The 27970-nt window shown below is 36.8% G+C and overlaps 1 protein-coding gene across 1 annotated transcript; it reads right to left on the minus strand.

Moving 5' to 3' along the window:
* Positions 1-1922: 1922 nt before the first annotated feature.
* Positions 1923-27630, minus strand: LOC140231319 (stimulated by retinoic acid gene 6 protein-like). Its single transcript, XM_072311468.1, has 20 exons — positions 27538-27630; positions 27048-27229; positions 25550-25635; positions 24423-24514; positions 23055-23206; positions 22413-22533; positions 21645-21696; positions 19494-19622; positions 19132-19205; positions 17774-17891; positions 16302-16461; positions 15512-15587; positions 14447-14522; positions 13830-13878; positions 13236-13353; positions 12086-12205; positions 9556-9719; positions 8263-8442; positions 6083-6148; positions 1923-2805 (listed from the first exon to the last, which is right to left on the minus strand). The coding sequence occupies exons 2-20, from the start codon at positions 27052-27054 to the stop codon at positions 2006-2008; spliced, it is 2640 nt and encodes an 879-aa protein (XP_072167569.1). The 5' UTR covers positions 27055-27229; positions 27538-27630; the 3' UTR covers positions 1923-2005.
* Positions 27631-27970: the final 340 nt, after the last annotated feature.

A 27970-nucleotide genomic window follows, 5' to 3' on the forward strand; every position in this document is an offset into this window, starting at 1 on the left:
ACCTTTGTTTATTTCTGTATAATTCTTTTCGTAAGTTTTCATTTTGTTTTCTTTTGTTCATTGTATATACTTTTCATGTTACACGTTTCTGATTATATTTTATTCACTGTAAATCTGTTTGCAAACATACGCTTTGTACATCTGTATTAAAGTTCACGGCCATGCTGAAAACCAGCTAACAGCTGAAAGGAGGATTTTTATCTGTGATGAAAGTCAATCAATCAATCAATCATAGCGAGATGCTCATTAAAATGACATAATATCCCATCAAAATGACATAATTTATCGTTTTAATGAGATGGTTATCTCATTAAATGACATAAAAGTACTTTTCGCATGTCCCTTTATATCCCGGGCTCAGTATAATTCTAATCAAACGAACGAAGAAATAGACTGGAAACTATTGTTTGCTTCTGTGTGTAATCATAATGTTGATATCACACCCTCGTACGCAGGTTGCGAACATAACAGACTCACTGACTTGAAGATAATTTTTTACATAACGTTGGCATAATGCTGTATGCTAAACAAGAAAAGAGCGGGATTTAATTTACTGTATAGAGTCTGGACTAATATTGCATGCGTGGCGCCTACGAAGCACGACACGGGTTTCATTGCGTACCCAACACGGCAATGGGACAACGACTTAAAAAGGGTTCAGTTCTTCTTCGTGCATATACATGTACAATGTACTTTTCTCGTAAAATGGCGATTAATCATGTTCTGTTCCCATCAGTTTTACTGTAATGATGTCCAACCGACAGCTGATGGTGTTCAAAACAAGTATTTTACTCTCGTGGTAAAAACTTTACGTAATTTGTGATTTTGAGGAAACAATGAATGCACACATGCATTGATGATATTACGTTTAAAAATCTACCAGTAATAATGTGTGTGTGTTTTTTTGTTTGTTTGTTTTTTATAAAACAGGGGAACGTGAACGTTGACTTTAATCACACTCTGGTATAAGTCTCTAGCACGTAAGTAGCGGTTGTATTATGACATTCACCAAGACTCTCCCATAAAGTAACCCATCGACACACGGTCAAAAATTTTAGTACAGCTCCAACAATAACAAAAATATACATATTATGTGAATGCACAAACACACAGCGCTAAGACAACGCTGCAAAAAACAACAACAACAACAAACAAACAAACAAACAAACCACAAATAGTACGTGACCATATGGAAAGAGATGATTACGTTTATATATCATCCAACTTCCTAATTTTGATATTTACTTTTGATTTTACGAGCACAGGAATCATCTTGATACTATGATTGGATTCCATGGAGCATTTCTAAATTCCTCACCATATTCAATTGGAATTCAGAGTAACATGATATATACTGAATGGCAGAGGCTAATCTAAATCTGACCTGAAATACCAAAGCTGTGGAATTTAAGAGTTTCACAAATTTTATGACAAGTAGTGATACATTAAGGTATAGCAACCACATAAATAGCTTAATGGAGGTGATGATATCACGGTCGTACAAATCTCCTACTGAAACTTTTAAAGAAACTTCTTACCTTTCCTTTCGCTTGCCTAATGATGGTTGTTTTGAATATGGGATGAAACTTAACTTAATGTACTTTTTTTTTTAAATTGGGCAAAAACTGCACGAATTGCCGAATTTCATGAAATGATATCGCAATGTTGCAATGTGTAACATTGCATTGTGGGGATTGCCCCTCCCCTCCAACTTCCTTGGAACTCATAATTCCATCTGTTGCTTGAACAGATGGAATTAATTGAAATATTTGGTGTAACAGCCATACTCTCTCCATTTTTTCTCTTTAATTAGGAAATAAAAATTAACACTTTACTAAAAACATGCGCGAGTGCGTGAGTGTGTGTCCATATAGACAGCGTTTTCCTGTAATGTAATTTTTTCAGTTGTACTACTCCTGAATCTAAAAGTCTACCTGGACAATTATCAAACAAAGGGTCCTCTTCAAACACCACCAATACCAAATCTCTCAAACTATAAACGATTCTATTTCTGGGTAGGAATGGTGTCAATCGGGTCATCGGTGGTGGATTCTGAGGTCTCTTCTATTCTTACGTGGATTCCATTCTCCTCATGCACGTCGACGAGCGATGGTTCGTCTCCGGACCTCCTATTCCCCGTCGGATCGTCGCTGAGGACGACCTCATTATCGGTGGGCGCGGCGACCACGTCGCTCACTGACGTGACGTCGCTGTGACGAGAATGAGAGCTTGTTCTATCTGCGCCAGTAGTAGGAACAGAAATGACTGAATTCTCCACATTTTTCACATCAATCTTTACTTTCCTTTCGCTACCGTGACCTGCACTGGTAAAGGTGCCCTCTTTTGGGGCTCCTGTGTCTTTGTCGTTTGAGACTTTCAATGCGATTCCCTTGTCATCTTTCGCTTGATGAACGTTAACAGGTTTATCCTTCTCAGCGTCCACTACCAGCTTCGCCTTGTCGAAATGGTGCGCGTCTTCGTCCGTCATTTCCTCGCCGTGGTCGGACATGTCGTCCATGAGCTCGCGATTGAGTGCCGCCGCCGCCAATTTGTTGGCCATCTCGCGCTCCGCGTACAGCAGCGGCGCCGACTGCACCCTCGGACCTCTGGCCACGGCTGCCTGCGAGCGCTGGAGAACCTGCTGTCGGTGAGGCAGCAGCGTGGCCACTTTGAGGATGCGTTCCTCCATTTCCTTGAAGGTGATCTGGCGGGAACGCTTCCGCGTATGCAGGAGAGATGGGTTGAAAAGGAGCGTGTATGCCAGCTGCCACCTCATCACTGCACGTGCGTGGGGAGAGATGCTCTCTGCAAGACCATGTGGTAAAAAAAGAAAAGAAATTTCGATTTAATGTTGTAATTAACTCTCTGTTGCTTGATTTAGTTTACGTTAGTAGGGTTTAGACTTTATCCAGCAACACCAGAAAGTCAATAGTCACTGCAACAGGTTGAATGCTTGACTACTGAATTTTTCCCTGATGATTAGTCCCCGTGATATTTAACTTTGTCACCGACGTGTCTTTGAAACTTATATTTTATGAGCTACTGACGGAACGATGAGCTAATCACATGTGGCCGACCACACTGTATTATATATCAAGGCAGTCGAAAACTGGATTTTGTTCGGACACATTATTTCCAATGTGATATGAAAAGGGGCTAAATATCACACAGTAAGAAATATAAACTTGCACTTTCTGTTACGATAATGAAGTTTTCTTATACTAGTCAACAACTGCTGCACATTGTCAAGGTAGTGCTGATGAAAACGATTATCATGGCATTGACATTGCAGAAGGGCTCCTTACACCACTAATCACTATTCCCAATAAAGCAATGATCACCAATCAAGTCTCTACAGTAATTATGACATTGCAAGAGTGGTATATATATATATATATATATATAATATATATATATACATATATATGTGTGTGTGTGTGTGTGTGTGTGGTGTGTATGCGTGGTGATGGTGCGACAATTCATTAATCTCATGCTATCACAAAATAAACACTGTGATGATAACACAATTACAAAATGAATAACAACAATGATCACAATAAAAATACAAATTATAACAATAATGGTGCTATACTACTGTAGCAATAACGATAATAAAATGATAATTCTGACAATGCTAGCAAAATGATAAGAAATAATGTTGACAATGATTGTAATGACAACAATTTCATGTTCTTGTTATCATGATTCCTCACAATTGTGACAACATGCTTATTCAAATACATACAGTGAACGTGATCTCATCAAAAGAATGCACTTCTGCACTGCAAATTCAGAAATAGGTATTTTCCAAGTCTTTAAAAGCTACTCTTCAATCTACCCTTCAATCTACCCATTTTAGAATACCTAGAAATTAATCACAAGCAATCAATAATCTCAACACGACAAAAAAAAATGTTAAATAGAGTACACAAGTGTGATGTTGTAGCCATTCATCGCTATGGAAACTGGTTCTATAAATATTCTCACCTGGCACAAGTGTTTATGTGCGCACCTGGTTCCAACCCAAGCTATAACAAAAGACTGTGAAAACATCACTTCGGTACTCTAAGTGGGAGCATTTAAAGGTTACAGTGATGGCCGAAGATTTCTTACATTCGTAATTACCACGAAAATGTATGATGCATATTTCATTTGCGTGCATGCCCATTGCCTGCTGCCGCTCAACAAAACAAGTACAAATACCGTCAAAAAAGGCCGTACGCAGTAACACTGCTACTCAAATCTCTCAACACTCGCTTCCACGTGTTTCACGCGCGCAATAACTTTATTCAGGATACAAAATGGCAGAGAATTATAGCACTGTTTAGCACATCTGTTATCAGTATGGAACACACTAAAAGGAAATGGTTATAAACATCACATTACTATATGTATTTGTGTATGTGCGCTTGTGTGTGTGAGAAAAGATGTCTGTCTATCGTGTTGGGTTGAAGTGAGATGAGACATTGTAAATGGTTGTATAGAGCACCAAACGGAAAAGGTATATATTTTGTGTCATCGGTTCTTGGGGTTATACTATACGATATTAGCTCATATATTCCTGTTCACGATAACGCTTTTTTGTATTTGGGCTGTAGCTCTCTGTATAAAGACCGATCACGTGATCAATGCGTATTATGACAAACCAAACGAAAGGAGGGAATGGACCTGGGATTTTAACGTATTCATTCTTTTATTCGCAGTAAAGGACTTAAGCTACTTCTACTATATAATACGGGCCTACGACAATTCTTTAATGTCACCTTACTATTTGACACTCAACAATACCTATTTGTCTAATTGATTTCAGTTAAGTAATTGAATTAATACGTATAGGGGCTCGGAGAGGGCTATTTAGAACTATATTTTTATATTGACGAGAGCAATAATAATGGTGATGTCGAGGAAGATGATGATAAATAGGTGATATTCATGACATTCAATGATCATTTATGATATAAATATATATATATGATAAAGTGTAATGTATTGAAATTGCACGGGGACAGAAATAAGTTGACATCGATGGAATGGAACTAAGGAGAACGAAATGAGAGAGAACAACAAGAAAAAGACACAAAGTGCATGATGTCCTATATCATTGATGAAAACGACATTTAGCAGTGAAGTATAAATGATTTGGAACGAAGTGTGTTTTAAGGTCGTGTATTTGAATGTTGGGGTGTCCTTAATAAAAAATAAAAAAGAGAAATAGGCCAGCGTGTGAGAAGGTCTCATGCCACTCTACGCATATTATATTTTCTTTCTCGTCTTTCTCTCCTGCGTTACATCTTTCTTCCTTTCTCATCTTTCTTCTCATTTCTAAAATCTAAACATTTCCCTGTTCTGTTACTCCCCGTGTCTCCTTTATTTCAATATTCCTCCTTCTCATTTCTTTTCTCCTGAAGGAGAAATGAGAAATTCTCCCGTTTCTACTTTTTTTTTCTTCAGTGTCTTGCTGTCATGACCACATCAATTTCTTTGAGATGGGTAAAACACCAAAAGCAAGATACTGAATATCTTATTCCTTGATACGTTAACTGAATATATTTGTTTGTTTTTTTAATGATCATGATAATAAAGATTATATCAATTGTAGCAGTAGTGTTATCATTAATGCTATTATCATTATTGTTATTATTATTATTATTATTATTATTATTATTATTATTATTATTATCATTATTATAATAAATATTTTTATCATCGTCATCGTCATAATTGTGGTACGGGGTTCGGGGGGGGGGGAGTTGCAATTTACTTCATAATTATAAAGGTAGGAAGCGTGATCGTGATTCCAGTTATACAGGATACAGCTGAAAGAGAAAGCGAATTATATACGTACAATGAGTAGCAGGTGATTGACACCAAGGACAGAATTTCTAAATCGACGCATAAGTTTTGGAATGATGAATGGCTTTGCAATATTGGTGCGAGTTGGTTGGTGACTGAGGAAGACAAAAAAAAAAAAGACACGATGATATTCGTCTCTAAATTGAAAGAGAAGTGATGCGTGACTAGGTCGTGTCCTGTGGCGGTGAAAACACTGATGACGTCACGAAAGCGAAACGACTAGACTTACTCCCCAGGGTACTAGAACGGTTATTCGTACTCCCGTAGCCGACTACGGCATAAGTCTTGGACCTCCCTGATACAACGACAACACAAACAAGGAGAGGAAAAGAAAGAGAAAGAGGGTAGAGAAGAGAGAGAGAGCGGTAACTATACATTATGGTATGGCACATGTTCATGCAAAGCGCTTTTAGAAAGCAATGATTTCAACTAGAGCGTGGGAAGACTGAAAGGAAAGGTTGTAAATTGTAAATTTAAATGTAAATCGGAACGGATATTCATTCAAGCGAAAGAAACAATGACACTTTACTTATATGCGCAGTATATTTCACTATGGGTTCGATAATATGTAAGGTCGCAAATATGTCGCGTATCTCTAAAGTAGGCCACTGGGAAAATTTGCTACTGGTTGTTTCCTTTGTAGTCTATGTGGAATCGTTTTGATTGTATGAAACGTGGAAGACAGTGTCGCGTCGCCTTAGCTGTAACTTACAATGACGCCTATTCACATTTCCTAAACTTGTACAACTGAAATTTGTGTGTCGTGATTACACATCTCACATATAATGCAACACATATTAGAGCATGTCGCACTTCCGTTGTTATTGGCAACAGTCAGCTTCTATGACAAATGTGCCTCATGCCACTAAAGCATGATACGTGAATCCATTAAACAACAACTTTTCATGCGTTTTTAAAACAAACAAACAAAACGTCTCCTCGAATAACAAGAGCAGCCGGTTGTGAAATGTTTTACCGAGAAGTTTAAAGGGACGATGCAAAGAAAATTCACGTTGACTTGTGTTGACATTATACCCATATTTAGATATTCATTTTCCAACATAAGTAACTTTTTGGGTTATCATTACGAATCAATCCAGGTGAGCATGCATTTTTGCATTGCATATAGTTCCTTTAAGTACACCGATGGAAGTTCTTCCTATATACACAGAAAGTCCGTCCACCTGTAATGTGTTTATCGGCAACGTGCATAATTTTTGTTACGAAGATTCTGTTTTCATTTTCTTTGTATATGTTTGGTCCCTTTCATTTAAGTAGAAGATACTAACGGGTGTTTTCTGTCATTATGATGAAGCTGTTTCACCAATAATATCTCTGTCATTTCGAAAACGTGTTATTTAAAATAAACCATACACATACACACAGATTATAGGGTCTACTACGTATAAACACTATACTAGTACCAGTAAACTCAGCGGTGTGAGTGACAGAGAGCGTCATTCCGAGCTTGGTATAAGAAGAGTACGTAACAGACTGAAACTTTGAATTTGAAAAGTTCATAGCACTGCCATGTCTTCCGAAGTCATTGCCACGAAGAAATAACGATATTGCGCCTGTTATAGACAAACTAAAAGTTCTGTTAAACAGGGGTTTGACTGACTGCGATATGCGATCGCGCTTCTCTAAATTTAGTCTCAGACATAATAAGAATGACTGTCGATAAGTATCTACTGATTTGTTAGCGATTGGGATACGAGCCGCTGGGGCACGCAATAGCCTGCGGTAAAAAACTAAATTCATTTGTCTTAAGATTGATTGATAGCAACCTAATATACTCGACACGGTGGGGGTATACATTGACGTACTACCATGAGGCGGCTACACATTGGAAATTAGGCGTAAGAGTCAAATGCTTTCCTTTTCAATGTTGGTTACTTCAAATATTGAGCAGGACGAAAATGATGCACAATAACCACATTGCTCACTGTTCTCCACTTCGAAATTAACGTGTTGTGCTAATGTTGTAAAAAAATACACAAAAAAGTTTGTATATTGTTTTGAAGCTGACAAAGAATCGCTGTAAAAACACTGACCCTGATCACGGTCATAGAATAATAAATGAATAATAGAAAGATATTCTGCATCACTACTCTGTATGACGAAATTCGTCCAAAAAAACAAAAACAAACTTGAATTCTGACACTTATAGTATGACTGACCAAACATTCTGTACATGCCTGTATGAAATGATGCATACTCTGATGATTAATACTATTTTATCATTATAATTATTCTGATATTTATTACTGTTTATGTGATAATTTCATTGTACAGGACATTGTACCAATCTAAGGTTCACGCTTTCTTTGTGGAAAGAACATAATTTGATGAATAGAATTACGTTTGTCTCTTCAAAATCAATATGAAATCAAATGTAAGTGCGCTCACCAATATCGTGTTCGATGATCTCGTACGTCGCGCTCTCGTCCTCCGGTCCGCTATTGGCGTGCCGTAATCGAGCCTTCTTGCGGACCACAATCTTATTGATGAGGATCTGGCAGAAGACTACGAGTACGGGGTGGCTGTGGGCGTTGATCATGTTCAGGTTGCCGATGTATGCCAGATAGGCTGCGCGAAAACAGGGCGGAGAGAGCTGTTCCCTTAGACACACTGAACTATTCTAAATGTTTGCATAAGCCTGAATTAGCCTAGCGGCCTATATGTGATTATTGCACATTCATCAATTAATTTTGGAACGCCAAAGCTGAAACCTTCCACTAATATTAAATTGCATATTACTTTACGGATAATGACACACACTCAAAGTTATAAGCTTCTTTTGACGCACCAATCGACATTGAGAGGAATATCACTGATTGGCGATTTCATGCGTTTTAACGAAAAAGCGACAGCGATGGGGCAATTATTCAAATCAGATGATTGTGATGATGTCATTACATTCCAACTGTTTGGTTTGTTCTAACAAAAAATAAAAATCACGTTTGCTAGACGATAACAGCAAATGAAACATAGACCCCCATAATAACTAGACAAATCATTATGAAGTGAAAAATCCATGACAAGAATTTGATGGAAAGGATACGGTATCACTCTGTTTATCTGTATTTTTTTTTATTTCTAATAGGAAAATCAAGTGGAGATTATTTTTTTGTGAGCAGGTACACTGGGAACCTGTAATGGGATGACGATCGCGTGTGTACGTGCCTGCGGTGACCAAAAGCAATATTTTTTTCTCTTTTTCTTTTGCGAAACAAACAAACAAACAGACAAAATGTGGCATTGTGGATAGGACTCCCACCTCCAATTCGGAGGACCCGAGTTCGATTCCCGCCTAGTGCTTACGTCTTTGGACAAGGTGTATTTACCCACCAGGGTCCTTCTTTACCCAGGTGTATAAATGGGTACCTGACAATGCTAGGGTAATTAGAATGGCAGGGCCTTTTGGCAGAGCCGTGGTAAAACTGATGAGGCACCCCAGATAAAGGAGACCTTATTATTTATAACAATATCGGCTCTCAAAAAAGACAATACAGTTCATCGTGTTTGCTTTTCATCACGCTGTTGTATAGTTGTGCTCACTTGAACATTGAACGTAGGCCATTTTTTCTCTCTCTGAAAATATCATTCATTCTTATGGGAACATGTCGAAATTGACCCTCGCCCCACCCCGCCCCCCCCCCCCCCCCTCCTCCCCGACTCCCCGACTCCCCGGGTACGTACATTGATCGAGATTCTCGAATCCTCTCATCAGGATGGGACGGTCGATGCGGCAGAGGAGGAAGACGCCGACCACGAGCCCGGTTAGGATGCGGATCACGCAGGACAGCATCCCGACCAGGACGTTGAGGAAGACGAGGAAGTAGGAGAAGGTGTGGTAGAAGTCTCTGCTCGGAATGGGAGAAAGAGATGGAAGAAACCACATAGACAGAGAACGATGACTGGTTGAACTAGATTTGGAGTTCAGGATGATTTAGACTACAAAAACAAAGGTAAGAACCGGAACCGACAATCTTAATGGAAAGACTGCATTGAGGGAAATAGGGCCGAATTGCTTAAGATTATCTGAAATTCTTCATATTTAACGATGTAATTCCCTTTGAATGATGAACATTTCACAAGCACTGCTTTTTAGTGAGTCCTTTTTTTTTTCTTTTTTTTTTAGCAAGCGCCGGTCACTTGGTCAGACTGATTATACAAATTAAGTAACATATTTCGATTCATTATAAACAGTGTTTACGGCAATTGTATCTATGCGATTGAGCTTTTCTGTAATGTTCCTATATGGAAAAGGAAATAAACGCAATATTCCTCGCTTTTGTAGACATACAAAAGACAGTACAGTATCTCCTTAATTCTTCACGTAGAATACATATTTTGTGTTGAGTCTGGCTATAGAAGTTAAACGCGCATGCATTGCTTCATCTGTATTTCCTTTGACGTTGATTTCTAATAATGCCAAAAACCGATAACAACACCACGTTGTCCCTCGATTATCCTGTCTGACAAGAAATCCCATAATTTAGCAATTGATATTGATGTTCTAATCCTTGCAAAGCTGTTTCGGCTTGTACTTGGTTCGATTCAGATCACAGCACAAGCTGTCCGCACTGATTCCTTTTGCGTTGATTATGAATGAATCTGTAGAAGGCCAAAGTAGAATGACCTTTACGTTTGAGAGCTCTTAGGGAGTATTCCATCTCTTGGAATGGCGACAGTGCATGATGATAATGATCATGTATAGTCGCAATTCCAAGAGGTGAGATACTCCCTCTGAGATAATATTGCATCAGCTAGAAATATGAATAATGGCAGGTTGTGGAGGGACAGTGCGCTTTGAAGGGATGGTATAATTTTGGTTGAGACCTAACTTCAAGTTTCTTACCTTTTTGGCGAGATAGTGAGAAACCTCTTCTCAAATATGAAAGAGCATATCATTTCAAGAGGGGCTCGAAATGGCCGAGATCCGAAACAGTGCAATCCTAATAAAAGGTAGGAACCTGCTTTTATTAGGATCGCTTTGTTTTACTTTGTTTTTGGATGTCTCAGCCATTTTCATCCAATAAACGTTGAATTCCTCTTAGAATAGTATGCTCTGAATTATGGTTTCTTGGTATCTCCCAAAAAGTTAAAACACAAATACTATACTATACAAAAAAGATGGCCATATCCTTTATTTTTATAACAGAATGCAATCTTCTGTTCTAAGTCTAATATATAGTTTTCAGGGCGCCTCATCAAGTTTCCTAACATGTACGGTAGAAACGACGTGACCGTGCCTTGTCCATACCATCCCGAGTGAATATATGCCCCTGAACTACACTTTCTAGGTCGTTAATTATCATTAACATGAGGGATTTTAACTCTACCGTCGTGTCCAATTTGAAGATGTCATCCGCTTCCATCAATTTCCCGCCCAGCCCTCGATCGCTTTATTGGCGCGTTTCACCTAATCTTCCATGCAACCCAAATCGTTCCGCGTTCAATCTCGAAAGTCTGTAATGTCGTCTCCATGTGTTCAGGGCATGAAGACGATTTATCTGGGCTCCAATCATATAATCATCCAATCTAGCGACGGGCAGAGAGCATCACTTGTTTGGTATTGCTGTCTGTTCAGCATAATTACCTCGTGAAATATCCCGCTATATACGCCCATCTAATCATGATAACGGATGGCTCTTTTTCCACCAATCACTGGAGGAGGGATGAGAGGCCAAGAGGAGGATTAAAGGCGGGTCAAGGAGGGAGGGGCAGGGGAGGGGAAAAAGAGAAGGAAAATGATGAAGAGAAGAATCAAGAGAGATGAGGAGGAAGCACAGAAATGGAGAAAAGATGAAGAATGTAAAGATGATGATGATGATGATGATGATGATGATGATGATGAAGATGATGATGTAAAAATACAATGATTATTGATCAGAAAGGTTTTTAAAAGAAATGATGGCATTAAGTTGGTAATTATATGGTGAGTAAAAGAGACCGATGCTAGTGAGATTGCGAGATTTAATATATTATGTAGGCCTAGAAAGAGCTATGGCATTTACCAGTTCACCTACTTAGGCTACCAGAATACAGACCAGATAATTGTATATTATCATTACAACGGGGAATTAACAAGTGCTTGTTGTGATGATCACAAGTTAAACTTATTCCGCGAAAATAGAACACGGCTAGATACGTATTTTCAACGCACATAATAAGTAAGAGAGTCCTGTTAATTATTGAGTTTTGTTTGTTTTCACTTTTTTCTTACCTGTGTTGGAGCGCCAGCGGTTTGTCAACGTCCGTTGGATGTATGCGTGGCTGGAGGAAGACTCGCCGAGCAAGGAACGGCTGGCTACCAAAGACTAACATGGCGACTGCTAACAAGGGCCTGGATGTGAATGATTGGATTTAAAGATCTTCGTTAACAAATTCAATATCATCAAATTAGTCACTTTTTATGCATGTCGGAAACGCGAAAAATAGTTGTAAGACCGACATTGTTACTTATCATAGTAATAAGAATATTCATTATCATAGTCTTCATTCATTTTAGAAAACAGCAAAACTGTCTTGACTCAATACATTTATCTCTATGTAGGAGAAATTTCTCCACGTCAAAATGAATGATGACGCGAGATTCCGGCGTGAAAACTGAGCATGCTTTGGGTTTGTAAAGATGACTCTTATGTATAGGCAGGTTTATAACCTTAAGTTTTTGAGTCTTGCTTAAAGGCTACGCTACAGCAGAATTATAACTGCTAGCAGAGGGAATGATTTGTAATTTTTCTAAATTGCAAACATTCTTAATATCAAGAAATGCTTTCTTTGAAATCAATGCGTGTTCCCATATGACAAACCTAACGTCAGCCATTTTCTACCTACACTAAGCTTGTACATCAGTTACATCTGCGTGTCTATCTTTCTAGCTGTATCTATAAGTATATATAAAGTGTTCAAATTCATGAAATTCTTCCGTCGAGATGCTTTCATTGCAACTGATTGACAAATGTCCTGCATCGACGTAAATAAGCACTGAACTGATCAGTGTTAAGTAGTAGCTATGATAAAAAAATGACGCCTGTCCGGTGATCAGGAGGTCGTGGGTTCGATTCCCGCTCGAGTATGTACGCCCATGTTTTTTTATCATGGCTACTACTAAAACATTCAGTGCTTATTTACGTCGATGCAGGGCAATTTGTCAATCAGTTCCAATGAAATATATAAAGTGTGTACATAATATGTATACATTAATTTATATGTGCTTTTTTTATCTACCAAGTAACGCAATCATCAATGTCTGCACTCATGTATCTCACTATTATTATTTTTTTCTAGCTATACATTGTGAGCTATCTCTCTCCCTCAATAGCGGACTGGTCAACACGACATTGTATAAGAAAGCCGAAAAGACTACGTACACCATCACGTTGATGAAACTAAGAATGAACTCCACGGCATTCTTCATGAGAGGAATGATGATGGCCCCGCTGATGACGTACATGACCAAGAACATCGTCATCGTCATGATGACGTAGCCTGCAATCACGTGACGTGAAACAAATGCCTCTGATTAACGTAAAGAAGTGGTGTACCACGCAGAGCACGTTTACTACACAGTGAACATAAATTATTTTAACAACCGAAGATATCGCTAAAATATGACAAAATATTACAAAAACTAGCTAGCAACGAGTAAGGTGGCATGGTGAAAACGTTGCGGTGGTATCGGTGTCATTTGACTATGAATAAGATAAATTCGTGTTTCCATACTTGCCACACAGTTTAATAAGTGATTATGGCCTCTTGTATAAAAAATTGTGTCAATTCTGTCTCATATTGCATAAAATTAGATATGTTCTGACGCCAGTAGCATTATTCGGGCATAACAATTCACTTCGCAAAAGGCTTTATTTGATTGTTACCTCAAATCGCAACACGTATCAGAATGATAGCAGGTCATTACCTAACTATGTAATGACTACTACCGCGTTCACACGAACTGTTCTGCTTACCTGACAGATAGTACGCGATTTGGAATCCACAATACTGCAAACTTCCCGTCTGTATGAAAGATTTTATGGAATTATATGTTAACGGCATTCCGAAAGTAAAACTCTAGTATCATAACGTTTCACAAATATCATGTGAATACAGACTTTCTTAAATTGCTAAATTCTGAGAACGTTTTGCCGTCTTCTCAAAATGTTTCGCAACAAAAATGTTGTTCTTTCTTTGGCTGAATGTCAGCGTTAGTTTCGAAAAATGTATTACATGAAAACTATGAAAAAAAAAAAGGTTCTAAATCATTTTCAATGCATAACCATACTCTCATAGATATATGGCAAGTATTATTATTAATATTTCCAGCTCTAGTGTAAAATGTCCAAGATAATGTTCAAATTTGAATCTGAGTAGGGTTTTTCTTGTTTAATTTCTTCTTTAATTCTTTCTTCTTCTTTCTTAAAGCGTGTAGCTTTAATATTTCTACAGGCAATTAAATTATCACATAGACTGATATTAGGAACGTCAAATGAAGGTACAGTTAACCATCCTAAACAACAACATTATTCCATCAAGATACCAATATCTCTCAGGCATGAACACATCCGATAGTACATCCGATGATTACCATATTCTGCGTGGATGTAAGTTTGATGTCGGGGAGGAATCGTCGATTTCCCTGATAGAGTCGAAGAATGTGCTTCCTGTGGGTTAAAAGATCATTTCACAGCCTTGTGAAAATTACTACACACAAATCTCAAACATAAAAACAAAAGCATTCCTTGAGTCTCTCTCTCTCTCTCTTTCTCTCTCTCCCTAACACACACACACACACACACACATACACACACAACGGTCTTGCTGATGATTAACGACGTTCACACTAAACTCGAATATAAAACAAATGCATTTCCTTTTAGTCTCTCTCCTTCGCACACACATACACACACATACACACGCATACACACACATACACGCACACACACAATCACATACGCATCTGTCTTGTTAATGATTAACAGAATTTTCTTGCATTATTTCACAGCCCAGAAGTTGAGTGGCAACTTGCATATGTACACCATTCACGTACATCGAACAAATTTGTTGACATGTATAACGAAATGATCTTAAGGCGCACAACAAAATTTGATATAAAAAACCCAATAAACTATATCAGTATCAGATTATCATTCATCATTGACATGATGAGAAACCACCATAGCGTGGAGACTGGCCGGGGCTATATTTAGTTCCAGGTCTTGAAATTAAGCTTTCAACATCATAAAATGGTGATGGTGATTTAGAAATGCGGAAGCAAATGTCGAGCAGTATGATAACATGGAGCTATATTAGCTTCATAGTAGGACTGCAAAAGAACATGTCCTCCATGGAAAAGACTAACAGATAACATACAAGGAGATTTGAAAAAAAAAAAGCATTTAATAGAAAAATCTCGAAAACTTACTCTAACTTTTGAGACAAATAACATGATTATGTTTTTTTTTTTTTTTTTTTTTTTTTGGGGGGGGGGGTTATATGCAATTCATCATTAAACGCTCACTACGAAACCATACATTTCTATGAATTCCGACTAGTTTGAATCATATCTGCCCTTCGTCTGTATACCGTTGGTATTTTGAATTTCGGTAAACTGCGGTTACGTGAAAAAAAAAAGGAGAAGAAGCAAGATTACCTGTAGCAAACGAAGATATGTCCAATATACGTGAGGGAAGTGATAATAGATAAAGCTGCAGCTAGATACCAAGATACTGGAATTTTGAATCAATATAGAGAAAAGAAAAGAGGAAACAATACACATAATAATTTTATGCACATATAAAATGAGCTCCTCTTTTTTCCTTTAAAGGAGTAGCAGTTCTTACAGTCTGAGAAACGTTTACTTGATATAGGTCTCATCAATTGGATAGTCAAGTTAATTGCTCTGAACATTCTTACTTACTACAATGGGCATTACACGTATTTGGGCGGTAGAACATTCCTCCTACTTCTTATTCGACATCCTTTCCCCGTTGCATGAACATAAACTTTGTTTCATTATCAATGCTGAAGAAGCTGCGCCTCATTGTCTTTTCACTTTATAACTTTTCATGTGACCTAAGCATAATATGCTCAAACAATTATACCATCCTGCCACCTGCGAGACATGAAAATAAAATCATGATATACATTTAAAGGAAAACAACATGTTTCCCTGAATGTACCTATATTCTGCTCTAACAGTTCTTAAGCAGTGCTTGATAGTGGTACTTTGAGGATGCTCGCCTCAATTCGTGATCTGCAACTCTAGCAGTGCACTATGTTACGACTAGCCACGGTCCTTTGTAGCACACATTGTGTAATGTTTTATCGACAGGGACAAAATTAGCTCAACATGAAATTGAAGAAAAAGGAGAGAGAAAATAGAACAATTAGAATAAACCAGAAAGTAAGACAGGACAAGATTGACAGAGAAATGGAATTACCATGAGCGGCGCTTTCGTATCGGGTGATGGCCAGGTAAGTCTCGTCGGCCTCTGCAGGAGTGATGTTATAGCTGATGACGTACACACCGTAGTACTCCCTTAAACTGTCCGCCACACGATTTATGAATTGATCGAAGCTGTATGTGAGCCCGATCGAAATCTATACATTAGACAAAAATCGATCATTGCATAAGTTGCTACGAATTGAAATTACCGTGTTTCTTATTCTAAGAAGGAATGAAGACCAGAGCATGTTTCTGTCTTTTCAAACTCCCTATTCCTATGATATTCGCTTTAATCTTTTATATAAACATCTGCCATAACTTTCATCCGAAGTTTGCAGTCTTCTTGCAGCCTTTGGACTCTGAGAAATGAAACTGCACTTCTTAAACATATTTACACAATCTACATTTTATTGTCACACTTCTCATGCATGCACGTTCGCAATGATTCAATATTCACATATAATAATATGATCCACGCCACTAGGTTACGCCATCGGAATGACATATAATGTGGTCTATTGTTTATCTATTTCATGTCTATTGTGAATTTTTACAAAGTGTGGCCTGATCACCAAAAAAAATAAATGAAAACTTAATAACAACAGCAGAGACTACAAAGTATATGATATATAATATACAATCATATTATATGTACATATCATATATATATATATATATATATATATATATATATATATATATATATATATATATAAAAGAAAGAGATACAATCATGCAAATTTTAAAGAAACAAAGATACTTGGCGGTCTTGATCCTCAGGGCTGTTATAAGCCAGTTCATATTTTAGCTCATGGGCACATTGGTACAAGAAACCTTTCTTTTTCTCAGTTGGTTAGGCCAGGGAGGTGAGAGTGTCACCTCCCTGGTTAGGCACTTCACTCGTTTTTAAAGCAGCATGATGCGTAAGCATACCCACAATTTATGGAATTTACGTTCAAACAAAGAATGAACTTACGCAGAGCAGGTGACAAGAATGGTCTGTCAATTGACACTTCGGCAGGCTTTCATTTTAATGTTTTGTGTTGAATGCATTTATAAACAAAGTCTTTTCTACCAATATTGCTAAATACCAGGCTTGCTGTCAGGTGGATGTGCTAGTAAGCACCATTTATAAGGGTTGCATGAATAATTATTACATCACGGATGCTTATCTCAGTGAATTAAAAGACCAACGTGCCTGATTATACAAATGACCTTTTTCTGCTCATGTGCAAACTGGAACTATAAACTAGCTTATTGGTTAAAAACTACATGTAACATAAGTTAAAGAGGTTATTTAGCATCTGATTTGTTAAGAAAAAGAAGAAAAAATCATGAAAATTTCCAAGCAAAATATATATAAGTGATAACATATAAGTTAATAATGTTAAGTAGATAATATACGAAACACGAAAATAGGAAGCAAATCATGCAAAATCTGTAAGTCTATGATAATGATTCACTTACCTCATACTGGCATAGGATAGCCACGGTGAAAGTGCAGATGATCCGAGTTGGATAGACGAAGGTGTCAGCCGGGGTATACCACTTATACGCTATTTGTTCCCATCGTTTGGTGTATTCTCTATATCAAAAATAACAAATCACCCTACCTCTTTAATACATATTGTATACGCTATGCAAAAGAATACATGCTGTTCACCTTTGCACACGTGAAGATATAATAACACTTTTCTGATTCTGTGCAGGGTTGTTGAAAAAAATACACACTCAAAAGTACATTTTATTTTTCATTGAATCGATATCATCAATTTCATATTTAAAGGACGGTAAACAACAATGTCATTTCCGCAAATATCGTCATGATTAGGCCTAAATGGCTGCATTACGTGAACATGCAAAATGTTGAATCACTGCCAGTTTATATATGGCCTACAGGCAAAGAAATTTGAAGTACTATGCATAATTCTGATATCATACGGTAAACATACTCGATGCCCCAATTTTTTAACTAAGTAAATAAGTGAGTCAATCTCATGCGATGGTGACGACAGGTAGTGAAGCGACGACATGCCAACAACAGTAATATCATTATGTTCACCGAATGAAAAAAGGCTTGTTCAGCTACACCGAAGCTGCCGCGTGGTTTTTGCTCTACTAGTTCAGGTGCACCATAAACATGGGAAGAATTCCATATTACTGGATAGCGTAGAGACTAGAAAATACAAAAACCACCACAAATTGATTACCCATGATCGGTGTTTTATATAGATTTTCATGGAGGAAGGTCACGAATAACATGTTTTCTTTCAAATAATTCCCACCTTATACTTCCGAGGGTTGGGGTTCACGGTACCGTGTCAGCCTGCGCCCATATCTTGTAATGTCAATTGATTTGACAGTGATGATGGGTAAAAGACAGTCTTTTGACCCAAGTGGTTGCAATCTAATTACAATTTCTTGTATCGTTTGGAGCTGACTTCAATTTTGGTTTGATTTAGTTTTCATTACTGGATTACTTTTCTCAAGGTTACACAATGAACAAGGAGATACAAATCAAGACAGCTGAACAACTCAATTCCTTTATCAATGGCTTATAGTGGTCATTGCTCCTAATGAAGTATCATAAAGGACTATGGCAGAGTAACAGACAGCGACCACCTGCCTGACAACGGCCACTAAAAACAACCCCCCTCCCCCGAGAGAAAAGCCAAGTTATATGATCTAATTTATGGCGGTCACTTGTCTATAACGGCTACATTTTTTAATCTCCCTCTGGCGGTCGCAGGTTTTTGTCTGTAGGCCTACTATGATTGCAAGGGTTGGGAACAAAGCGTCTACTTTATAGATACGTATTGTCTTACCTCTCTGGCTGCGGTGGTCGAAGGAGCGTCATCACGTGTTGAGCTTGATACGATTTCATCAACTTCTCGTCACTCTATAGGGAGACATTGAACGTTGTTGTTGTTGTTTTAATGTCAGTGGAGTAAATGTGCGTGGACAACATTACTTGTATGAAATACAATAAATGAACATAAAGCGAATTCAATAAATGTTGTTTTTTGTGAGAGTGTGTGTGTGTATGTTGTTGTTTTAGTTGTTTGTTTCTTTTTTGACAAAGGTACCAAACAATAAGATTACCACGGAGACTGAGAAATTGCCATATCGGCTATTATACTAGACTCCTTTCAAGTCGCTTTGCAGAAATACTACAGACTACACTCACGGTCAGCTTGACTCCTTTAACTCTTCGTATGATGGACACGACGAGGTAGTAGAGGAACCGCAACATCAGCAGGAAGGTGAAGACGAGAACGGGTAACTGGAGGACCACCGACTCGTAGGGGAACCCCTGCTCGTATCATGGAGCGGTGCCAGGGCAGACAGAGAGATGATGACGTCATAATACAAATGTACATGGTAAAGAAGACAATCAAGGAGAGGAAGGAGAAAAACAAAAACAAAGTATTGACTAAAGCGGCCAAGGAATAAGAGATACGTGAAATCAGATAGTCTAGTACATTTTTAAAGAAAAAATGGATGGACAGAAAAGAAGAGCTGTGGATAGAAATCCATTGATACAAAAGTAACAGTACATGGTAGTTAGTGTCTTGTATGCTGTTGTTGAAGAAGTACTATTTAGTTGTAGTCATTAGAACAATATGAAAATATAGTTTCGGTTTCTGTTGCTTGTTGTTGTTGTTATCATTATCATTATTATTTATTTTTTTTGTATTTGTACTTATATGTAGTGTATTTTCTCTGTTTGTTTGCACGGTTTTTATGGAGTATTGAATAAATAAATCCAATCCAAATTATTATTATTATTATTATTATTATTATTATTATTATTATTATTATTATTATTATTATTATTGTTATTATTTGTTTGTGTGTGTGTTTTTTGTTTGTTTGTTTTTTTTTTTAACAGGAATGTTATCATTGTTCTTGATATACGGCTTTACTCTAAAAACGACGAGGGTCAACGCATCAAAGAGAAAAGTATTTCCGGAACTTGCTTTCTTGTGGATTACTGAAATATGCACTCAATCCAATAGCCAGTTCGGAGTTAGCTTATAGGCACATTAATACGAATGACCTTTCTTTTCTTTTTCTTTTTTCTCAGTCGATTAGGTCCACTTCAGTTGTTTTCAGAGTGACATAATGATAAGCTTTACGTAGCAATATTTATGGGACTCATCAATCCTGTTCAAACAAAGAATGAACTTGCGTAGACCAAAATGACCAGAATGATCAGTCAATTGATTAACAGTTGGAAAAGCATCCATTTCATTAATTTTGCACTGAATGTGTTAACAATCTCTTTCTATTGATATTGCCAAATACATGCTTTTCCTGTCAGGTGGATGTGCAGGCAAGCAGCATTTATAAGGATTACATGAAAAATCATTACATCACAGATGCTTATCCCAGTGAATTTAAAAACCAACATTTCTTTTTTTATTCTGCTCATGCGCAAAGTGGAACTGCGAACTGGCTTATTGCTGGATCACTTTGAGAACAAGTCTAATGACATGGCAATGAGATATTTACCATTCGAGGATCGGACAGTCAGGTAAAATTCAGCACATTAGCTTTGTCAACCGGTCATGGCTGATTAGATTCAATATAACTTGATTTGGGCATCTACTGAGTAATTATGATGGCACATGATTACAAATAGATAATAATTCAGAATTACTTTCATGTATTCAAAGAGGCACAGATACGTCCATAATAAACCAAATATATAGGATAACTATCCAAAATATCTACAGTAAAATCAGAATTTTCGGTAACTAACATAATACAATACCCACATATCAAGCTCTGTGCCTGCAGAATACTTGATGTAGTACTGATTAGCAGATGGTTCAATTTGGTAATACTGATTTTCATACCACTGTTTAAGTATCTAAAACCCTATATACTAGTTCTCGAAATATTGAATTGAATTAAATTGAATTGAATTGAATTGAATTGAATTAATTGAATTAATTGAATTAATTGAATTAATTGAATTAATTGAATTAATTGAATTAATTGAATTGAATTAATTGAATTGAATTAATTAAATTGAATCAATTAAATTATTTGAATTGAAATGAATTGAATTGAATTGAACTGAACTGAACTGAACTGAATTGAACTGAAATGAATTGAATTACTGAGACTGCACCGGTCTTACACTCAAGTCTCAATGGATAGTTCCAGAACATTTATTTTCATACTTTACTTCACAATGATGTAATACATACACTAAACAAAAAAGGACAAGATGAATAAAGAATAATATAAGCAGGAAACAGGGTTCCAGGAAATGAATATCAATGTGAATACGCCTCGCAATATTGAACCCTTGGTTTTAAGAACTTACCCCTGCGTCCAGGTTTGGACATAAAACCATGGTTGACAGCAACACCGAAAACCTAACACAAAAGTAACAAACATACTAAAAATAAATGTTATCTTTATGCATCAAAACATGTGATGATGATGATGATGATGATGATGATGATGATGATGATGATGAAAGACAAGGAATTCATAAAAGTTTCATCATTTTTCCGAAAGGCCATGGAAAATCTCTCAGCTAGCGTTGAGCATAGATTAACTTTTTGTGAGCACAAGTAAGAACGGTAAACTTATTTCAGCACGAGAAACTGAAACTGATGAGCAAAGAACAGCTTGTCTATATGCACAACCAGTAATGAGAAAGTAATTATAAGTCCACACTGAACTCTGGACACTCGTTGTCACGAGGCTGTGTTATCTTAGTCACTATAGACCTTTGAACATCCAATAAAAGCACACCACTGAAATTGGTATGTCATTCATATTTCCAACTAAAGGGTCAAGAGCCATCATTAACATGAAATTTGGACGCCCTATCATTTCTACTCTATCAATATTATTAGATTGCAGGTTATAAGACTCTTGGTCAAAGGATATCTAAAACAAACAAACAATAAGTCAAATGAAGATCAAATTTGAATAGACTTGTTGTAGTTGGTTTTTTTTTGTTTTTTTTTCTGGAAACATCTGAAGGATATCTACCTCATCTACATCATAAACTATGACTATACGCTTTACTGTTTATATCTAGTGTAAATATGCACACTTTCTTGTCTGAAAAATTACTCACCAGACGGCGACGTACATGAACCCGAGGAGCGAACCAATGAAGAGATTGGGAGAGGTGATGCAGGCGAAGAAGGGGAAGAGTACGGTACCGACTTCGAACGTTGCGATCGCCCCGAGAAGAACTACGAAGACAATCAAGCGCAGGGACGCAAAATTACATTCGCGTAATAGATGATACAAGCTTGTAACGCGGTCATTATTCTCGAATATATCTCTCTTTCTGTTCATTACACACACACACACATATATATATATATATATATATATATATATATATATATATATATATGCAGTCAAGCCTGTCCATGACGGTCACCAAGGGAGATGAAAAGAGTGGCTGCTATATATATATATATATATATATATATATATATATATATATATATTTATATATATCAATGTATATCAATAATTTTTCTATACTCATATACATATTATAGAAACACAGAGAGACAGCAACAAATATACAGATAGGCAGAGAGATAGAAATATAGATTGATAGATTAAAATGACGTTTGCCTTGAAAAATCGTGAAAAAAATCCCTTCCTCTCTCGCTTCAGAGGACGAACAACAAATGTATCAAACATAATAGAGGCGTTAAAGCTAGAGGTACAGTGTATCTTTCTGCTCTCTATATCTTACTTTTTAACCATGTTTCAACAACTTCTGTTTCGTCCGGCAGGTAGAGGTTTGTGTATCCCCCGGAGAACAGGGTCAAGATAACCGACGCGGTGGCGCCGAATGCGAGGGCATGTGACCACCGATGGTCGTGGTCGTCGAGCAGGTTTATCGGACTTCAGTGAAAAGGCAAACAAACAATAATAAGCAAACATAAACAAAGCAAGTACACATTTACATTCATATAATCATACTATCAGCTGTCTAGCCAGCTATAGCTAACTCACCTCCCTCCCTTTCTCATGCTCTATTAATTGTTATGTACATCTTACAGGTAGTACTCTTCGTCTCTGAATGCAGCAATCAAGTTTGCTGCTTTGACTTTTTGGCTCCATTTGGCCAACGTTTACTTGCCTTGGTTTCGCAAAGTTTACCTTGTTTCTTTTTTATCCATCGCTCTTTGATTGGAGTTCTCTCTTTTCAATTTGACATGAACATTGTTAAGTTTACTCCAGTTTTCAATGTATGTGTTCATATTCACTTCGACGTCAAAAATATTTTTTGATACTTGAAATATTGTAAATTAAGTTTACAAGAACAAAAAACACATGTGTACCACACAAAACATTGCAAATTAACTATAGAGAGGAACAAGAATGCATGTGTATAGTGTAATAGCTTGTATCAAAGGTTAAATAAGTAATGAGGGTTTTCATTGTCTCTTGATTTTTGTTTGTTTTGTTTTGTCTGTAATTTGCTTGAATAGTTTGCCAGTCATGGGGTCTGGGAGCCAGTTAACCTGTTGTCTTTATTTGACTCATCAATCCCTTATCTTTAATCAGAATGGTCTTGGTTTGGTCACGTGACGCTTATTGTCACGGAAAGCAACAATTCTTATTTATCGAAAGGGTAGTTAGAAGATTATTTATTGTGGAGTTCACTATAACACAGCGATATCCAACGTTGAAATCGTTGATGTAAGAAGTAAAGAGACAGTTCCACCCTATTATTATTACTGTTGCTATTGTAATTATTATCATTATTATTATCATTATTATTATTATTAGTAGTAGTAGTAGTAGTAGTCAGTATCATTATTACTGTTATTATTTCTGTTCCGACTTGGAATACCTTTAGCAAGGTCTATATGCGCTTTAGAGGGAAAAAAAAAGATAAACAGGAAAAAATAATTACATAAAACAATGAAATGCTGCAAAGATCATTATCTAACAATCATTATGTTACTTTTTGAACAGAATGAGATGCATGAGAAAATCTCCTTTCGATACCAAATACTAGAAGTAAAGGGGGATACCAGATATTAGAATGGAGATACTAGATATTAGAAGGGATTTGGAGATAGGATCTATGTAGGATTTGGGGTTGACTCACAGTATGACGGCCAGTTGCTTGATTCCGAAGAGGGACCGCAACCGGAAGTTGTATCGCTTTCCGAAGAAGCTCAGAATAAGCACGATCAGCAACTACGGAAGTGACGTTTGCAAGGCAGGTACACAATTTAAACGTGATATTTAACACATAATCTATGGTATTCATAGATCTACTCGCCTCTTTGACATGATAGCGGAAGATTACTACAGCGACATCACCGTATGTGATGACGCAACAATGGAACATGAGGTAATTTTGTCGGAGAAAACAAAACACAAGGCGATAAAGTGACCTTCAGAAATAATGTCTGTGGGACAACTTCCTACCATTCAGCTCAAGGCTCGCAGGCAGTTAACGCAGGCATAGCAGTGTACGACGCTCATAATGATTAAGACTTGACTATGCAGTTTCTCCTTTAATTTTGTTTGAAACGAATGTCACAAAATTCTGCTTTGTTAAGCCATGGAGCTTGATTAGGTAATAGAGGGCAATGATGTTGCCAAGGTTGCGGAGGTGTCAGGATCTATTTCAAGTGGTTTACTTTAATCTGTTACTGCTAACTAATTCTACTGTTACCTTTACAATTTCTTCAAGAGCTTGTTCGCAGATATTTTCTCAGCATTCTTTTTAAAATAAATGTATGCAATGATAATGTGATATATATGTATGTATATATATATATATATATATATATATATATATATATATATGATAAAGTGATTACATCATAACAAACAAATTATACAGTGAAAACATATAATATCTATTTTATATGCAAAAACTTCAGGAGTGTTATCCACTCCACCAAAGTACTCCAACTACTTCCACTAATGCCAAATTGTCAATGATATATTTGGTTTAGTTTGAATAATTTCTGCATTTTCTTTTTCCAAATGCAATAACAAACGAAAACAAAGTGATACAGAGTATGCAAAAAGGAAAGTATAACATACAAATCAATATAAGAAATGTCAATTTCATAACAACATCAATCTGCAATAACATATGAATCAAAGCAATATGTTAAGGCATATTATATTTATGTATGAACAAAGGAGAAATTAATACAGGAGACCGTCATGAAATGATATAAATATTTGACTGTAAATTTCTGGTGAGCCTCATACCGCTGGGATCAGGGAACTGTGGATGAAGATCGTCCAGTCGGGGCCTCGACAGTCCGGGGTCGAAGCGATCCCAAAATCATCAAACACTGCAGCAGTAAGACAGAAGAAACAATGTGAATTCCTCGCTCACAGAATAACCCCATTTTAATTCCATTATATTATCATAATATATATATATATATATAAGTAGAGTGGTAATATATATATATATATATATATATATATATATATATATGTATATATGATATATATATATATATATATATATATATATATATATATATATATGAAGTAGTAGAGTGGTAATGCATTTTGACAGTCCAACAGTGCTATTTATTCAGACCAAATTTTCGACGAATACATTCGTCACGAATACATTCGTCTTCCTCAGGGTCGACAAAATGCATTACCACTCTACTTCTTCATCGTTTCTATACTGGTACCAACACGCGGACTATAAGTTTCATTATATATATATATATATATTTCTATATAAATATATATATATATATATATATATTTCTATATAAATATATATATATATATATATATATATATATATATATATATATATATATATATATATATAACTTTTTAAATGTCATAATGTAGATACCTCCACATCTGTCAGCACTCAGTTGAACGCTCAATAACAGTCTTGGCAAAAATAAAGCTTCAGCACAGTTGCTTCTGCCGAAACTAAATTCTATCTCCTGATATTGACCGTTAAAATGGCTCCACCATACCGGCTAAATTTTTGAAATACATGTACTTTTAGACCTTGGCAATGAATCAAATTGCTTTCACCACTGACGTCCGCTATTGTATTGAAAGCTACACCAGAAAGAATTAGATTAACGTGATCAGTACCACTGCGTATAAGTAAAGCATCGTATGCACACTATATATATATATATATATATATATATATATATATATATATATATATATATATATATACATATATAATCATATATATATACATATATATATGTATATATATATATTATATATATAATCATATATATATATATATATAATCATATATATATATATATATATATATATAATATTCCCTATAGCTTCTCTTTCCTGCATACGAACTTAGATGGCACATATATTTTCATGTTATCTTCTGTCGATCAGCAGTAAACAATTGACAGTAAGTTCCAGTAGAACATTATTATGACTTTTCTTTCTCACATCAATAGTATTAGTGGTCTATAGATATATATTAATATCGTCTGTGTGGGACATTATTTCGAGACGGAAGTCCTTTAGGCTATTTGAATCACTCGTCTGCAGCAGCCCTCACAATACAAACGCGCACAGACAAGAAAAAAACAAGAGAAGAGAGACCACATAAACAAAGCAAAGGAAACATGTCGCCGATTACGATCATGTGATGCGATAGGGACATCATTGACGGGATGCCAGATTACTGCCACATTGGTTATTGTAGGCCGTGGCATGGGGCTATTTCACAACATATACTCACGTGCCATGGCGAGTAGCTTTCGCCGAAGTACAGAAGTAATGTCTGATAACCGTGCGTAGGTAGGGCCTACTGGATCACTGCTTCATTCATCACTGTAACAAACCAATTGCATGCTTCTTAAAACCACTGTCTTCAGCACCCCCAATGACTCTGTCGCGGTGGATAATACTTGCTGTTGCAACCTGTTGGAAGCGAAATACGGAGAAGCCAACAAAATGTCTGAGTGTTTCTCAACAGATGAATGATGAATTGGTCTCTTCAGTGAAGAGAAGTTTAGGAGAGTTCATCATAAATCATACCTTTCGACGTATGATCGACACAGCGCGGCCTACAAAGCGAAACTTTTCCCACTATACCTATACGAACATGTTACTTCCTTGGCAATACAGTGCAGCTATACATTTTTACCTTCGTTGCGACCTGTACAGAAAACTCACAACATCAACAGGAACCGCAACTTGGAGTGATGAACCCTTTTAATGGAACTTACTCGTGTTTGAAGAATGGGAAACCCAGAAGATTTCATTAATGAACAACCAGAAGAAGAAGGTCTAGGGAGAGATAAGCCGATTTCCGCGCGGGCCTATACCACGAGCACCGATAGTTTGGTCCCCTAGTTTCGATAATGATAGAGAACTCGATCTGCCATATCGATATGAGATGAAGAATCAACATTGATTGCAAAGGTCACTATGTCTTGGTGGCTACATAAAGAATTCTCGACGCCAATAGGAAGTTGTCATACCTGCGTTATCACAACACTCACGTCAAACAGGGTAAAGGCCAAACTTGTGGTATCATGGTCTCATAGTGTTAATCAGTTTACACAGTCTTACTTCATACGCTTAGGTGTCTTTCTTCTCTGTTTGGCGAAAACTTCCTTCTCCTCTAAAAGTGGGGATGCTTCAGCGGTGTCAAGTATT

This window comes from Diadema setosum, chromosome 7 (genome assembly GCF_964275005.1).
Source record: "Diadema setosum chromosome 7, eeDiaSeto1, whole genome shotgun sequence".
NCBI lineage: Eukaryota > Metazoa > Echinodermata > Echinoidea > Diadematoida > Diadematidae > Diadema > Diadema setosum.

Excerpts from the sequence above, each read along its gene's own strand:
- LOC140231319 (XM_072311468.1), bottom strand. Across the intron at positions 19,206-19,493 it reads TTAAAGGAGTCAAGCTGACC|AGTGACGAGAAGTTGATGAA; the intron begins GTGAGTGTAGTC and ends GTCTCCCTATAG. Across the intron at positions 13,354-13,829 it reads AATCGCGTACTATCTGTCAG|GCTACGTCATCATGACGATG; the intron begins GTAAGCAGAACA and ends ACGTGATTGCAG.